At 35.5% G+C, this 16,158-nt stretch overlaps 1 protein-coding gene across 1 annotated transcript in view; it reads left to right on the forward strand.

Annotated features, from left to right (window-relative positions):
- The window catches only part of CWF19L2 (CWF19 like cell cycle control factor 2), a 134,213-nt gene extending 121,107 nt beyond the window's left edge, over positions 1–13,106 (forward strand). Inside the window, exons 15-18 of the mRNA XM_036745740.1 lie at positions 1,088–1,243; positions 3,526–3,606; positions 10,105–10,206; positions 12,921–13,106. Of these exons, the coding sequence (XP_036601635.1) occupies positions 1,088–1,243; positions 3,526–3,606; positions 10,105–10,206; positions 12,921–13,058 (477 nt within the window). The 3' untranslated portion in view covers positions 13,059–13,106. The remainder of the gene's footprint in view (positions 1–1,087; positions 1,244–3,525; positions 3,607–10,104; positions 10,207–12,920) is intronic.
- The last annotated feature ends 3,052 nt before the right edge of the window (positions 13,107–16,158 follow it).

A 16,158-nucleotide genomic window follows, 5' to 3' on the forward strand; every position in this document is an offset into this window, starting at 1 on the left:
AGCTATCTCTAGTTAGGTGCCAAAAAAAAATTAGGCAGTATTTGTGTCCACTTGACTCTGTGAAAGTATATGAAACTCTGAAAGACATGCCCCCAAAAGTTTAGTAACAAAAAGGAGGGCCCCATATACAGCAAAATATTTATAGCAACCCTTTTGTGATAGCAAAAAACTGGAAACAAAGTAGGAGCCTATCAATTGGGGAATGGCTAAACACATTGTGATACATGACTGTTATAGAATATTACTGTGCCTCATTGAACCAATGGACATAATAGAAGCAACAGATAATGAATATGGACATGCATGGAAAGACGTGAATTGATGTAAAGTAAGCAGTGAAGGAAACAATGTACACCATGACTAAAACAGTAAAAATGGAAAAGGCAACAACAAATAATTGAAATTGAATGTTGTAGAATTTATATTGACCAAACTTGACCTGAAAAAAGAGATATGAGAAGGTATCCCCCTTTGTCCTTTGCAGAAATGGGAGGTCTGTGGGTGAGGGGTATTGCACATAGCATCAGACTTTTCTTGCTATATTGTTTAGTTTTATGGAACATTTAGTTTTTCCTTTATTCATACTTTATCATAAAGTATGGCTCTCTGGGGGGGGGGGGGATAGGGAGAAATGCAGTAGGAAATATAGGTGATATAAAAACAAAAGCTGTCAATTGTTTTTAAAAAAGAAAATACATGAAACTGCTGAAATCTAAACTGTCATTGTTGGTGCAGTATAAAATTGTGCAAATCTTAAGAATGGTTATCTTCAGTACCAATATTTTCACTGATTTTAACAAGTTTGATCAATGACCTTCATTGAAGAAGGGAGGGAGGTACATAAGGCTTTAACTCCAATTACTGTCTTTTAAGTCTTGATCAGGAATCCTTTTGATTCTGGTATTTTTTGTTTTGTTTTGTATTATTTTGTAAAAACCATTCCATTTTCTTTATATTCTGCACACTCAATCTTAAACCTGCCTTGCTTGCTACTTTTGCCCCTCGGCCACAATGAGAAATTTGTTTTTACTGTTTTGTAGTTTTGAGTGGAATTTGTGTGTTCTATTTATATCCATCTTCTTTTCAGAGTTTCAGAAAGGCATTGGTGAGGATGTTTGAAGATAAAGAACTAGACTGCATCTTTTTAGAAACAAATATGAGTATGAACAAACGATATCACATGGTTTATGAGTGTATTCCTCTCCCAAAGGAAGTCGGAGATATGGCTCCCATCTACTTTAAGGTATGTGAAGATAAATTCTCAAATGCTTCCGTTTTTTCCTGCATAACACCCTACTGGCAGTACAGTTTTTTGGATCCTGCTTTTAGTAGCAATAATATAAAGTAATCAGTTATATTTCCATTTTTATTTTTCATTCCTCATATATTCCTCATATATTCCTCATATAAAAACTAAGATTTTACCATAGAATATTCTCAAGTAAAAAGTATAGTCGTAATTCTAGAGCCCTAATAATTTGGCACAGGAGCCAAAGATTTCAGGGTACAAACAGTACAAATTGCAAATGCCAGGATGAATTATTGTGGTAATTTCTCAGTATATAGACATTCATGGTAATTCTTGATAAAAGAAATCGTATCTTTAGTCTTTGACATACATTTCCGGACTACAATAAAATGATGATGGTCATTAGCTGATTAAATTGTCACTATCAAAATAAAAATCCCAACACCTTTTTAAAAAATACCCATCTGTTTATGATGCTGAGTTTGATGCCATACTGAATGTTTCAAAGTTCCAGTGACCTTACATTCTGAGCCAATTGTCCAAATATCAAATAATATATAAAGTATTGACATAATGTACAAGTGTGTTTTGTAAATTGATGAGAAGAAATAGAATAGAGGAGAGTGAAATATTTTTAGACAGCATTAAATTTGAAATTCATTGATGCAGGTTCTAATAAAGATATTTTTTACACAACAACAGGTCAGCAAAGGGCTAGTTTAAAAAATTCAACCATTTTATTGAAAATGATGGGATTTTAAAAATCTAAGTATTCTTTTGTTTTGTAATATTAGGCTATTAGAAGAAGCCAGGTGATGTATCAGCATCTCTTCTAGGGCTCTGGGGTTTTTGGATAGCTAATGAAAATACTTAATACTTAGCTTTCAACAAATAAAAATGTCAGTTATTTATTTTGTTAAATATATTGTATCAAGTGATATTGTATAGGCATTACCATGTTTTATTTTTGGATTTCTATAGTGATCTCTTTGGTGGTTCATTAGGCATCCATGACTTTTATAATCAATTATCTCTTTGATCCAGGGCCCACCAGACAGTAAATGATAATTTAATTATATTGTCTGATATAATTTCTTGTTAGAATTATTATATGCTACTGTCTCCACTAAATCATTTATTTGATTACTAGAGCTACAATTACTTGGTTTTGATAAAATGTTTGTATTTTACAAAATCATAAAATGTTAGAACTTGAAACAACTCAGAGTTATTCTAGCATGACTCCCTCATAGTAGAGAGAAGGAGGCTAAGCCCTAGAGATTGCCTTTCCTGGGGCCACAAAGAAAATCAGTTGCGCAGCCAGGACTCACACTCATATCTGGCAGATTCTTATTGCACAGCTTTTTCCATTCTAATGTTAAAGAGCTTTTAGAACATGTTTTAAGTACATGCCCTTGATACTTGATAGAATTAAGTCGTACTATTTGAATCTTCATTAAGAACAAAGATTTAGAAATGCAAGTTTCCTCAAAGGTCATTTAATCCTACACCCTTATTCTGTAGATGAAGAGACTGAATCCAGAAATGTTAAGTAACTTACACAGGCCATACAAATAGGAAGAAGCAGAACTAATATTTGAACCCATGTCCTTTGATACCAAAACCAGCACTCTTTTTTAATTGCCCCATGCTGCCTCATGTTAGGATTTCATGTTGAGTTATTTTCAGTTTTAATAAGCGTATAACCACAGAATGGGAATGGAAATAATTTAGTTTTGTCATACTCTCTTTCTGTCAGATGTTTGTATAGCATCAAGTGGTTTATATCTTGTTGACCTAGGAAGGAGTACCAGTTTTACATTCCTGAATATTTCCTGTTTTTGTGTCTCCCCCTTTAATTTTCTGCTTTATTATATAAGCATAATCATGTAGCTTTGAGTGCCAGAGGCTTGTAAGTTAATTTTTCAAATACTTGAAAAATGAGCAATTGACTTAACTAATGAATTCATATGAATAGATTTCTCTGAACACAGTTGGATGTGATGTGGCCTTTTATGTTTAACAGTAAATTGAAAATTCTTATTAAGGATAATTATGTCATGAGAAGTTGGGCTAGTGTTAATATAGAAGTTAAGTTAACATAGGGCATTAAATTTTGCTTTTTAAAATGTTTAAACCACATAAAATAATTCCAAGTGGCTAAGGCTTACACATTCAGAGCAGTAGTCCTATTGATAGATGGCATTATTTTCTTTTAAATTGCCTTATATTTATTTCTGTATCATGTTCTCAAATTTCAAAATAATTTTTGTTAGAAAGCTATAATGGAATCTGATGAAGAGTGGTCCATGAACAAGAAACTAATTGATCTGTCTTCAAGAGATATCCGAAAGTCTGTAAGTATCTGCCTTATTTCTTAATAGAATTTTCTAGATATTTTCAAAAATATAAAGCATTGTGACTCTTCATTCACAATGTTGGGGTTACCTAGCCCGCTGCACCTATGCCTAGGTGGTAGAATCAGCTTATATATAAGATATGTTCCACATGTGAATAGGTTAAATGCCCATTCTCAGATGAAAGGAAATTTAGAGGTAATCTAATCCTAACCACTTATTGTTATAGAAGGGGAAACTAACAAGTGACTTTGCTTGGGTCCACATATCCAAGAAGTAATAGAGCTAACATCAAAATTCAGATTTTCTGATTCTACATCAGGTATTCTCTCTGTTGTGCCATACTCCCTTACCTTGTGTTTCTGATCTGGAATGACTTTTTTGCCTTTGGCAATATCTCCTAATGGATTAAAAAAAAAAAGTTTTATTGATGCATGGTTCTTTAAGAACATTCATTTCCAAATAAGGGCAGTTAGGTTACACAGTGGATACAGCACTGACCCTGAAGTCAGGAGAACCCGAGTTCAAATGCAGCCTCAGACACTTTCTAGCTTTGTGACCCTGGCAAGTCACTTAACCCCCATTGCCTCAACAACAGCAAAAACCAAAATAAAATCACTTAACCCATTTCCAAATACATTCTTCTCTCCCTACCCAACGAATTTTCCTTCATAATAAATAATTTTTTCAAAACTCAGAAAAAACAACAACATATAAGCCACACCTGACAGAATATCTGATATTCCATACCCATAGTTGCCACCTAATTGCATTTTTCTCATTTCTCCAAGCTTGATCACTATGACAAAATAATGTTTGGTTTTATTTTATTCTTCTTTCCAGTTATTTTGTTTTTATTGAGTATGTTATTTTCCTGGTTCTGCATACTTTATTCTACATCAGTTCATTTAAATCTTTATATTTTTCTCGATATTCCTTATATTTATTTGTTTCTAGCCACAATAATATTTCGTTACTTCATATTATAATTTCTTTAGCTATTTCACAGTTGATAGTGTATTTTCAGGTTTTTGCTTCTACAAAAATTGCCGCTATTAGTATTTTGATATATTTGCAACCTTTTTTTTCTGTCTTTGATCTCCTTGGGCTCAGCAAGTGAGATCTGTGGATATTTTTACCACCTTTTCCCCCTCACATACTTGCAAGTCCAGAATGGCTGGACCAATTCTCCACAAACCTAAGGTATGGCCATCTTTCTGCTGCACCGCCTCCCCAAGTACTGACTATTTTCATCCTTTGTTAATTTTGCTGTTTTACTGTATATATACTGTTTTAATGTATGTATTCCTTAATAGTAATTTGGCAAAATCTTTCGTATGGTTGTTTATAGTTTGTAATTCTTCTCTTGAGAATTATTTAGTCACATCTTTTGAACATTATCTCCTTGTTCTTATATATTTGTGTAAATTCCATATATTTTAAATATTAGGTCTTTAATAAGAGATATTTTGTGCAAAGGTGTTTCACATTGATATTTTACTTTTTTAATCTTAATTGTGTGATTGTGCAAAAGTTTTTCAATTTCATGTTATCGTATTTGATCTATCGTTTTCATTTCTATCCCTTGCTTAAGTTTTTTTTTCCTATATGAAAGTTACTTCTATTCATTTTCCTCAGTTTTTAAAAACTAAGTGACTTCTTATGTTTTGATGACCTGTCATTTGTCAAAGTTGCCTGGTTGGCGTAGTAGTGAAAGAGCCAGCTTCAGAGGCAGGGAAATCTTACTCAAGTCCTATTTCTGATGCATGCTGACTGCTTGACCTGAAACACATCTTAACTCACATTAACTACTTAAGAGTATGGAATGCTTTTCTGCCTTTAATAGAGGAAGTTCCCTTTACCAATAAAATTACATAGGTCTGAACCAGAAGAAAAATGTCTGCTTGGATCATATTATGATATATGTACAAGATGTTGGTTTAAAGTTTTGTTTTGTTTTCTGGATCAATGGGCATTGGGTGTGGGAAGGGAAGAGAAGGGAAGGCTGAATGGTAAAAAACAAAAAAAGAAAAGAAAAAAATTCTTAGCCCATGGCTGTATAAAACTGGAAGGTAGGTTAAATTTGGCCCATTGCTTAGCACTGGCACATAGTAATCACTTAACTTACTGACTGATTGACTAGCCCATGGGCTTTAGTTTGCCAACCACTGTTTTATAAATCAATAAGCATTTTTATTCAGCATCTGCTCTACCAAGAATTGTAGTTGGTGCTGGTTTTATATAGACAGTTCTTTATTTAAAAACACCTTGTAAATGAATAGCTGCTACCACCACCCTGAGCTCATGGTGTGGCAATGCCATGAATGGGAGGAGCTTCCTTATTCTTCCCAGCCAAGTCAGTGAGTCAGTAGACATTTATTTTAAGTACCTACTTTGTGCCAGATACAAAGAAAAGCAAAAGATAGTCCCTGTCCTAGAGGAGATAACAATTTATTAGGGAATACAACATGCAAACAAATATGTACAAGCAAGCTATATACAGGTCAAATAAATAATCAACAGAAGGAAGGCCTTAGAATTAAGAGAAATTGGGAAAGGTTTCCTGTAGAATGTGGGGTTTTAACTGGGACTTGAAGGAAGTTAAGGAAGCCAGGGAATAGAGATGAGCAAGGGTCTAGACAGCCAGAGAAAATGGGGGACAGACAGAAAATGCTTGCAGCTGAGAATATCTTATTCAAGAAACAGCAAAGAGGTCGATGTCATGGGATTTAAGAGTATCTGTTGTGGAGTAAGGTGTAAGAAGACTGGAAAGGTAGGAGGGGTTTATGTTATGAAGAGATTTTAATGCTAAATAGAGAATTTCGTATTTGATCCTGGAGCTAATAGGTAGTCACTGCAGCCTATTTAAGTATGGGAGAGAGATGGATGGACATGCATTTTAGGATAGGCACTTTGATGGCTGAATGGAGGATGGACTGGATTGGAGAAAGACTTGAGGCAGGCAAACCTATAAGCAGGCTATTATAATAGTGCAAATATGAGATGATAATGGCTTGCATCAGGATAGTGGCAGAATCAGAGGAGAAGAAAGCATGTTTTTGAGAGGCGTTGCAAAGATACAGTTGACAGGCCTTGGCAACTCATTGGATGATGGCTGGAGGGGTAGTGAGAGTGAGGAGTCTAGGATGACACCTAGGTTGTGAACCTAGGGAACTGGGAGGGCGGTGGTGCCCTTGATGGTAATAGAGAAGGTTGGAAGGAGGGAAAATTTGGGAGGAAAGATAATGAGATCAGTTTTTGACATCTTGAGTTTAATATGCCTACATGTGAGGTGAGTAGAGACGTTAGGGCTGGATACGTGGATTGAGAATCATCAGCACAGACAGAGATAATTGAATTTATATGGGAGCTGAGGAGATCACCAAGTGAAGTAGTATAAAACTCAGGTAGAAATCGATCTCCACAAACCATACACATATTAACTTAGAAAACTACAAATTAACGTCTTCTATATTGTCTTATATTTTTATTTATTTTGTTAAATATTTCCCAATTATATTATAATCTAGTTCACCAGTGCTCTGAAGTGTTGAGGGTTTGACACCTGGGCCCTACCTCCCAAATACAGCTACCAGAACTCATTCCATAGAATCTTATTCTCTGTTCATTTTTCATGGTGGAACCAGTTAAAAGAGATGGGAAAGAGCTGAGGAAATGGTTGGCTTCTCACTTCTGGGACTGTATTAGAGGAATACACATATCTAACCTTTACACTTGGTCTTAGATTTAATTTTTCCGTGTGTTAAAAGCTAGCTAGGTTAAACAGTACTATAATTAAACTGCATTGTGAACCAATCAGGCTTTTTTGATTTGGTATTATACTATATGGTGATTTTTCTATGGAAAAATATTCTAATCTCTACACAGCGGACCTTAAAATGAACTATAGAATTAAGACATGTTCATAAGTTGGAGATTACTTTTTAGATCAGAAAACATTAATTACTGTGTCATATGCCCTCTAATTTCTCCAAAAACAAATCAGATGCATAGAAATGCTAATAGAAATTTGGCTTATTTTTCAAAAAAAAAATGTTTTTTTCTTGGACATCCTACATGATAAGAATGAATTTGTTGCTCATAAAAGGAGAGGAAATAGTCACATATTTTTGTTGTTAGTGGTAACTCTCACAAATTCCAGAGAGGGCTGTGTAGCAATAGCAAATATCTTAAAAGGGATACTTTAAAATAAATGTTTGTAATTCCTGTAGTAGTAGTGCTTTGCTATCAGTATAACTTTCTGGGAAAATGGGGCAATTAGTACTTATTTTTAAATGAAAATGGAGTCTGGGTAGATGCTGAAATTAAGGAGACATTCAGATCTTATACTATTGATTTAATCAGTACCTCAGAAGATCTCTGATTTCATCATTTGGAATTTCCTTCCACCAACACAAATCACAACTTCATTATAGGTTAATAAATCATTTTTATGTCATCGCCAAAAAATAAATCATCTGGAACCAGTGGCCAATGTTCTGATGATAAAGACTCAGGCAAAATGGATGAAAAATAATTATAAAAAATTAAAAGATGAAAGTTAAATTTAAACTTTTTTTTAATTGGTGGTAACAGTTGTCTTTACCATAATGTCCCAGATCTTACACTGGGTGTACTTTGAGAATAGTCTTAGGTGGGGAACTGAACCAGATGATTTCTTGAAGTCTTCCAGCTCTTGAATTTTTATATCTATGGATGAAATCATGAAAACTTGAATGAGAGAATAATTCTAAAGGAGAACGATTTTTAGGTTAACAAGTTTTCAGTGTCTTTCTAAATGATTAAAGTGTGTCTGAGCATGAAGTGTTACACACTTGACTTATTCTGACATTATTTTAATTTCTGTCCGCTCAATGCTGGACAAGAACCTTATTTATACTTCTTGCCAAAGCTCTATGTACCTTCTGGTTCCACAGGGTATTGTGTCTGCTTCATTGGTTATGTAACCCACTGCTGATAAAATTTATCTTTCTCACTGGATAGGTTCTTGGTCTGTTGTAATTTCTAAGATGTAGGAATCATTCATGTTATATATAACATAATCTATAAACTTAACAGTTTCTGAGTTTTTTTTATATTTTTCTTTCATGACTCGAATCCTTATCTTTGGTCCTTTGGTCTTTTTTTTCAGTGTGGTATAATAAATGGAGGCAAGAATAGTGATTAGATCATTGACTTTCATTGCCCATTGTCAGGTGTTAGACTACAGTGCATAATGATATCAAGATAATTATTCACTGCCTCAAAATCTACGTTCAGTAACTGATTTTATGACTCTGTAGGAGAGATTTAGCTTCATCAGGAAATCAACACAAAATAACAGCTACAGAAAGCCTGCACAGGATAGTTGAAATGGCCTATAAGAAATATTTTAATGGTCAATTCATGGTCATTGATGTGGATACTCTCTCTGATGATGCAGCTCATCAGCCACCCATACCATCTCATCCTGTGTGTTTTTTGTACTTGTCATTCCTATAAATCCTCCACAAAACATATACTGAAGAAGTTGAAGGCCTTCCTTTGCAGATTTTAATATTCCATGGGTATCAGTTTAGCTTTCAGGATGTTAGCCTATTATGACTTACTCTTATTATATGACCAGCCTCATCCTTTTCTGGTTATAAACTTATAAGATAATATATTTAATGATGCTTCTGGTGCGTAAATCATCATTATTGATATTTTCTAGCCTTGTTATGCTTATTATATATCTATTGTTCTTTGGTTTGCTTGCAATTTTGATAATTCAGAGATTTGGGAGTTTTATGATTTGCAGCTATATAGCATCCCGGAAGGATATTATTGATGTTAAGAAGAATTTTTTTAAAAAAATTTTGGTGAAACAGCTTGGGATCATAGAAAGCAATATACAGTTTTCCAAATGCGATTGAGTTTGCTTTCTTCATTTAATTCTGGACCCAGCTTGAATCATGGCTCTGCCACTGCTTACTACCTTGAAACAACTACTTAGCCCTTTGGGTCCTAAGTTTCCTCAACAATAAAATAAAGAGGAGGGTGTAAACTAGAAGATCTATAAGGTATCTTCTAGGTCTAAATTCATGATCCTATGATTCTTGTCTTATTTGTTTTGAATAGAAGATGAATATTATTTTTAAGACCTTGTATAATTTGAGAAAATAGTGAATATATGAAAGGATTAGTGATTTATTCCCCTGGCCTATCCTTCAGGATTCTTACAGAGAATAGAACCAGAAGGAATTAACTTCAGGAATAGCAGTTAGAGATTCAGAATGGCAGGTCCTGACAGTAGGTTGAGATTGACTTACACAGAAAGTTAGGTTTCTAAATCTCTTTCTGTGAAGATATGAGAGTTATCTTTGGAGATGGAAGTGGTAAGTGGTGATAAGTGGAAGGGACTTGCCATAAATCCAGGTGAAAGACTAGATGGCCTCTCTAAGTCTTAAACTTCTTGAGTCAGTATCCATTTTTAACAAATGCTCTGTTTGTATTTAGGTGCCCAGAGGTCTACCTTACTTCTCTGTGGATTTTGGTCTTCAAGGAGGCTTTGCCCATGTTATTGAAGACCAGCAGAAGTTTCCTCATTATTTTGGAAAGGTATGAACATGCTTACAAACTAGTAGTATTGCAGAAATTTACACTTCAGCAGTACCTTTTTAAAAGGTATTTCAGCCTATTATACTTTTTGTGTAACAGAGATGGAAATAGGTGTCTTTTCTGACTTGAAGACTAGAATTGCTAAGTTCTACTCAACTCTCACCTACCTGTCCGATCCTTTTTTTTTTTTTTTTTGCTTTTTTTTTTTTTTTGGCAGGGCAATTGGGGTTAAGTGACTTGCCCAAGGTCACACAGCTAGTACATGTGTCAAGTGTCTGAGGCCGGATTTGAACTCAGGTCCTCCTGACTCCAGGGCCGGTGCTCTACTCACTGCACCACCTAGCTGCCCCCCGATCCTTTTGTATTTAAAGGACCCTTGCTTGTCTTTCTGTGTTGTCAGGATTATCTGATAAGTTAAGATTCAGAAGCCAAAAGGAAGTGACACAGAGGCTTGGAACCCAAGCCACCAGCCTCTTCCTCATTATTATTTATCTGTCAAGGGCTGATCAGTGCTCTGATAGAAGAAACCTTGACATAGTGTATCAGAACGTATTTCTATGTAAGCTATTTTGGTTTTGGGGAAAAGTAGGGAGTGTTTTGTTTATAAAAAATAAAATTTACTGGAAAGAATAAAATTTCCAATGTGATGTAAATCATGGTTTTAGAAGGAATTTTATAAGCAAGCTTATAAAACATTGTGACTATATTTAAAAATAAGCCTAATATTATGGTGAAGAATAGTCTATATTATTCACCTTTTAGGAAATACATTAATTTGAGAAGGTGACTGCCAAACCAAATTATTTGATTTATTACAACACATATTATTTAATATTAAAAAATTACAGCAGCTCATGATACCTTCCCTATCTTAGATCTCTAAAAGACTGCATTAGCCTGCTATTAACGGCAACTATTATTTTCTGATAAACAGAATCGAATATGTAATGTTAGGCGATTGGCAAGAACCAGACCTCATGATTATCATTTATTGGTACTTGTTAAAATAATAGTTTGGAGAATGCAGATCACTTGTCTTGCATTCAGAGGCTCTACATTCAAATCTTGCTTCTATACTTGCTATCTGTGTGCCTTGAGCAGATCGCAAATCCCTGGGCCTCAGTTTCCTCATCTATAAAATGAGGAGATTCAGCTAAATAGCCATTAAGGTATCTGTGAGACCATGAATTTGTTCAGTGAATATTAATTAAAATCTGAATTTGTATACAGAAAAATTCAGTTCACTTTATGTGGTGAGCTACCTTATGTATACCTCACAGTGTCCAGCAACTCGAGGGACTTCCAGCTGCTCTCTTAGAGCCTGTTTTTGCCCTCATCCTTCTTTTACTCTAGTTTGTGATTCTCTCTGTGAATCATTGTCCTCATTGCTCAGGCCATAACAACAATCTGCCTCATGTAGAATTCATAGGTATAAGGTGTTCGCTCTTCTGAAGTCCTCCTGAACTGAAGCTTTAAAGCTCTAAATAGGGCATCAGAGTTACGAAAGTTCTCACTTTCACTTTCATTTCATATTTTCTGGTCCTTTCTCTTTTTCAATCAACCAACCAGTTATCAAGGATTTCATTAAGTTCAAGGCACTGAGCTAAACTCTGAGACTGCAGAGGTCAAAATTAAATGGTTCTTACCCTTAGGGAGCTTACATTATAATAGCAAAGATAACATATATAAGTATATCCATAATATAGACGAAATAAATACAAGCATCCTGGGACTGTGAAAGGCTTCATATAGAAGGAATCTGAATCTGGAAGGAAGCAAGGAATTCCAGGATATGAAAATGATGGAGAACAGTTCAAGCATGGCTAGTGCAAAGACACAGAGATGGGATGAGAGAGAGTGGATATGTGAATGGATGAGGACTTATTAAATACTCACTGTGTAAGGCACTATGCTAAATGCATAAGATACAAGTAGAAAAGTAGCAACAATCCCTGCCTTTAAGTAGCTCATAGCATTCTAGGCGTGGGAGATAGCCAGAGAAAAGACCCAGAGCCAAGAGATGGAGTTTAGGTGAACAGCAAAGAGGCCAGTGTTACTGGATCAAAAGTACGTGGGTGGGGCATAAAGTATAAGATTAGAAAAATGGGGGAGAGGGGTTGGTTATGAAGAATTTTGAATGCCAAACAGATTTTATCTCTGGTCCTTAAAGTGATAGGAGTTACTGGAATTTATTGAGTATGGAAATGACATGGTTACAACTGTGCCTCAGGAAAGTCCTCAGTGGCTGAATAGAGAATGTACTGGAATGGGTAGAGACTTGTGGCAGGCAAGACACAGCATTGATATTGCAATATTCCAGGCATGAGGAGATGAGGGGCCTGCACTAGGGTGTTGGCTGTATCATATGAGAGAAGAGGGCATATTTGAGATGTTAAGGTGAAATATATAGGCCTTGGCAAACATTGGATGGGGGAGGGGCAGTGTGTGAGAGAGTGAGCAGAGGAGGATGCTGTCCCCATTGCTTGCTGGAGCTTGCTAACAAAGAGTGAAATGGAAAAATGATTCTCAATAAGACAGGAGGAGAAATAAAGGGTCTGGAGAAAATCATAGGGCCTATTGAATCAAGTAGACTACAATTGGGACTTTTTACTTGCCTTGCTATTTAAACATTGTTTTAGCATGGAAAACCATTTAACTTTTTGTTCATTCTTTGCACAAATAATAAAGTTTTGTTTCTATTTTCAATTAAATAGGAAATTATTGGTGGTATGCTGGATGCTGAACCAAGACTTTGGAGGAAGGGAATCCGAGAGAACTTTGAAAACCAGAGGAAGAAAGTGTTGCAGTTTGCTCAGTGGTGGAAACCATATGACTTTACCAAAAGCAAATGACTGTGAGAAGAGTGAGTTTAATAAAGCGGAACTTTTTCAGTCCCTCCAGTACCACTGCCATTTTCTATTGACTCTCTCAAACTGAAATGACCAATCCGTAGGTCTCACAGAAAATGATAACATCAGCAGATCTGGGGATGTGAGATGGCAGGAATTGTTAGCCACTACCAGCGATTGTCAACTGCTACCTAACATCACTGGGTCATGCAGTTTCTTCACCCCATGATTATGAGAATTTCCCTGTATTAATAAAGGAGAAAGACTAAGTTTATTAAGAAAACAGCCTACTAGCTATATTTTGTCCTGATGAGGACATGTCATTGTCTTGGTGAGGACATTGTCATTATCATCCTTGTATTCTATTTTAAAAGTAACTTCTGAAGGAAGCGAATCACTGATCTAAAGAGGAGCCTGGTGTTCCTGATTCCAAGTCACCATCATCCCTGTATCATTTGGAGTGGTAACTGAAGTTTTGATGTAAAGGAAAGATAGCTCTTATTTTAAACTAGTGACACATAATTCACTCATTCAGTATGTAACTAAGAAGAAGTTTCTCCAAATGTACAAATGAAAAATTAAAGGTTGACAATGAAAAAAATCAACTACATTTGTGTGAAATAAATTCAGAGTTATTTTTAATTCTGAATTTCTTTGCAAACACTATGTTATGATCCATTATCTTTCAGTCTGAGTACTGTCAGAAATTGGGGCACTAGATAGCACAGAATTTATCTGGATATAAATGTTAGCTTATGTAACAAGAGTATCTGCAAATCATTAATGGAGAAAGCCCCAAATGTAAAGAACATCTGATATCATCATACTTATCAAAACCACTTCAGATTACTTTAACAAACACTTGTTAATAGTCTACTGTATATGAGGCACTGTAGATAAAGCACAGTCCACGCTCTTGAGATATTTAGAATCTAATAGAGAAAATTGGTTGTTGTCCTTCATTCTTGAAGAGGACTCACTATACTAGAGTCAAGTTACAGTATGTCTGAGTGTTGTTGATCATATCAATACGAACATGGAATGTTATACCACAGGTTGGGCACAAATAGTCCATGTGAACATTTGGGGTGGATTCTCTAAATTTGCTCATCTCACATTTCTTTTGAGCTCTGTTCTGCTTTGCTTATAGAACAGAGCACCTTCTCTGATGTGGGCACACCATGCTAAGTAGTCCTGTGCCAGTGTCTCCCATGTCACACAATCAATCCCAAAGTTCTTAAGAGAGACCTTGAGAGTGTCCTTGTATAACTTTTTATGACCACCATGTGAGCAGTTGCCTTGTGTGAGTTCTCCATAAAATAATCTTTTTGGCAAGCGTATGTTTTGCATTTGAACAGCAGCCTGTCCATTAGAGTTGTGCACGCTGCAGTAGAGTTTGAATGCTTGGCAGTTTAGTTCGAGAAAGGACCTCAGTGTCTGATATCTTATCCTGCCAGGTGATCTGCAGAATCTTCCTAAGACAGTTCAAATGGAAGCGCCTTCAGTGAGGATGAACATAGCATCAAGGTCAGCTGCTGCACTGGTGGTAAATTCTTCAACTTAAAAAGGCTACAAGCCAGGACCAAACTGCAGGGAGTATTGGTGCATGATTTCCTGTTTGCAGATGGTTGTGCAGTCAGTGCAGCCTCTGAAACTGAGATGCAGCAAAGTATGGATCAATTTTCTGTTGTTTGTGCTAATTTCGGACCAATAATTAACACCAAGAAAACACAGGTGCTCCATCAGCCACCACCACACCATTCATATGTGGAACCATCAATTACAGCAAATGGAGAAGTTTTGAATGCTGTGGATAAGTTCGTTTCCAGGGATGTGCACACTGATAATGGGCACGCCAGAGCTAGCTCAGTGTTCGGGAGATTCCAAACAAAATTGTTAGACTGACTACCAAACTGAATGTATACAGAGCTGTTGTGCTGACCTCATTGTTGTATGCCTGTAAAACCTGGACAGCCTACCAGCACCATTTGAGGAGACTAATAGAGAAAATACACATATACAAATAACTATATACAATAAAGAAGTTGATGTAAAGCAGAGGTCTAGGCACAGTCCTCCGAACAGTTTAGTGGGAGCAGTTCTCTACAACTGGGCATGGAAGGACGGATGGAAAAGTTAGGAGAGGAGGATCATCTAAACTAGACCTTGAAAGACGGGAAGAAATTCAGCAGCTAGAGATGAAAATAAGGGGGTCGGGGTGGTGGGCGGAAGGCAGATGTCCATGCCAAGTATGGAGGTTGGCATGGGTAAGAGCAAGAGAGAAAAGGAAAGAGAATAGTCAAGATGTGAAGGAAAGGGACTTCTATAGGAGACATTCAAACAAAGCTATTGATTCAATTCAATTCAAACATTTAATTGTCAACTGCAGGGCACTGTATTGGGCACTGGGAATACAAATATGGATGAAAAACTGCCTCAAGAAGTTTACATTGTGTGGGAGAAAATACAACATAGAATAAAATTGATATACAGTTTTGCACCAAATCGATATAATTACTACAGTATCACATTAACTCATTCCAAAGAGTAAATAATGCCTTACTTTGTCATTTGGTATTAATACAAAAGCCTTTTTTTTACTTTTTTTTCCCCTAAAACTTAAAATTCAGTCAGGAATTTTTTATTTCCTACATACTTGAAGATAAATTGAATTAATTAATGGTTTTTAAAAGTGCCAGACTTGGAGTCAGGAAAAGTCTGTTTTGTAATGTTCTCATAGATGCTGGATTTTTTTCAAATTCTTTTATTTTATTTTTAATTTATGGAATAAAACAAGCATTTCCATAACATAGTACAATAAAAAATGTGATTGCACATGAAACAGCAAATCTGTTACGCATAACTTACTCTTTCTTTTAAATATATAATAAAGTTATCCTGTAATTTTTTTCTTTTTTTCTTCCACCCCTCCACCCTAGAGATGGTTACCATTAGATACAAATATGTATATGTATTTATATACGCACATATATGTATATATATATAAACTATTCTGTGCAAACTTCTATTAGTTCTTTCTCTGTATGCAAATAGCATCTTCATATGTTCTTTATAATTAATTTAGATATTCATAATAGTTGAA

Source organism: Trichosurus vulpecula, chromosome 2 (assembly GCF_011100635.1).
Source record: "Trichosurus vulpecula isolate mTriVul1 chromosome 2, mTriVul1.pri, whole genome shotgun sequence".
In the NCBI taxonomy this organism is placed as follows: Eukaryota; Metazoa; Chordata; class Mammalia; order Diprotodontia; family Phalangeridae; genus Trichosurus; species Trichosurus vulpecula.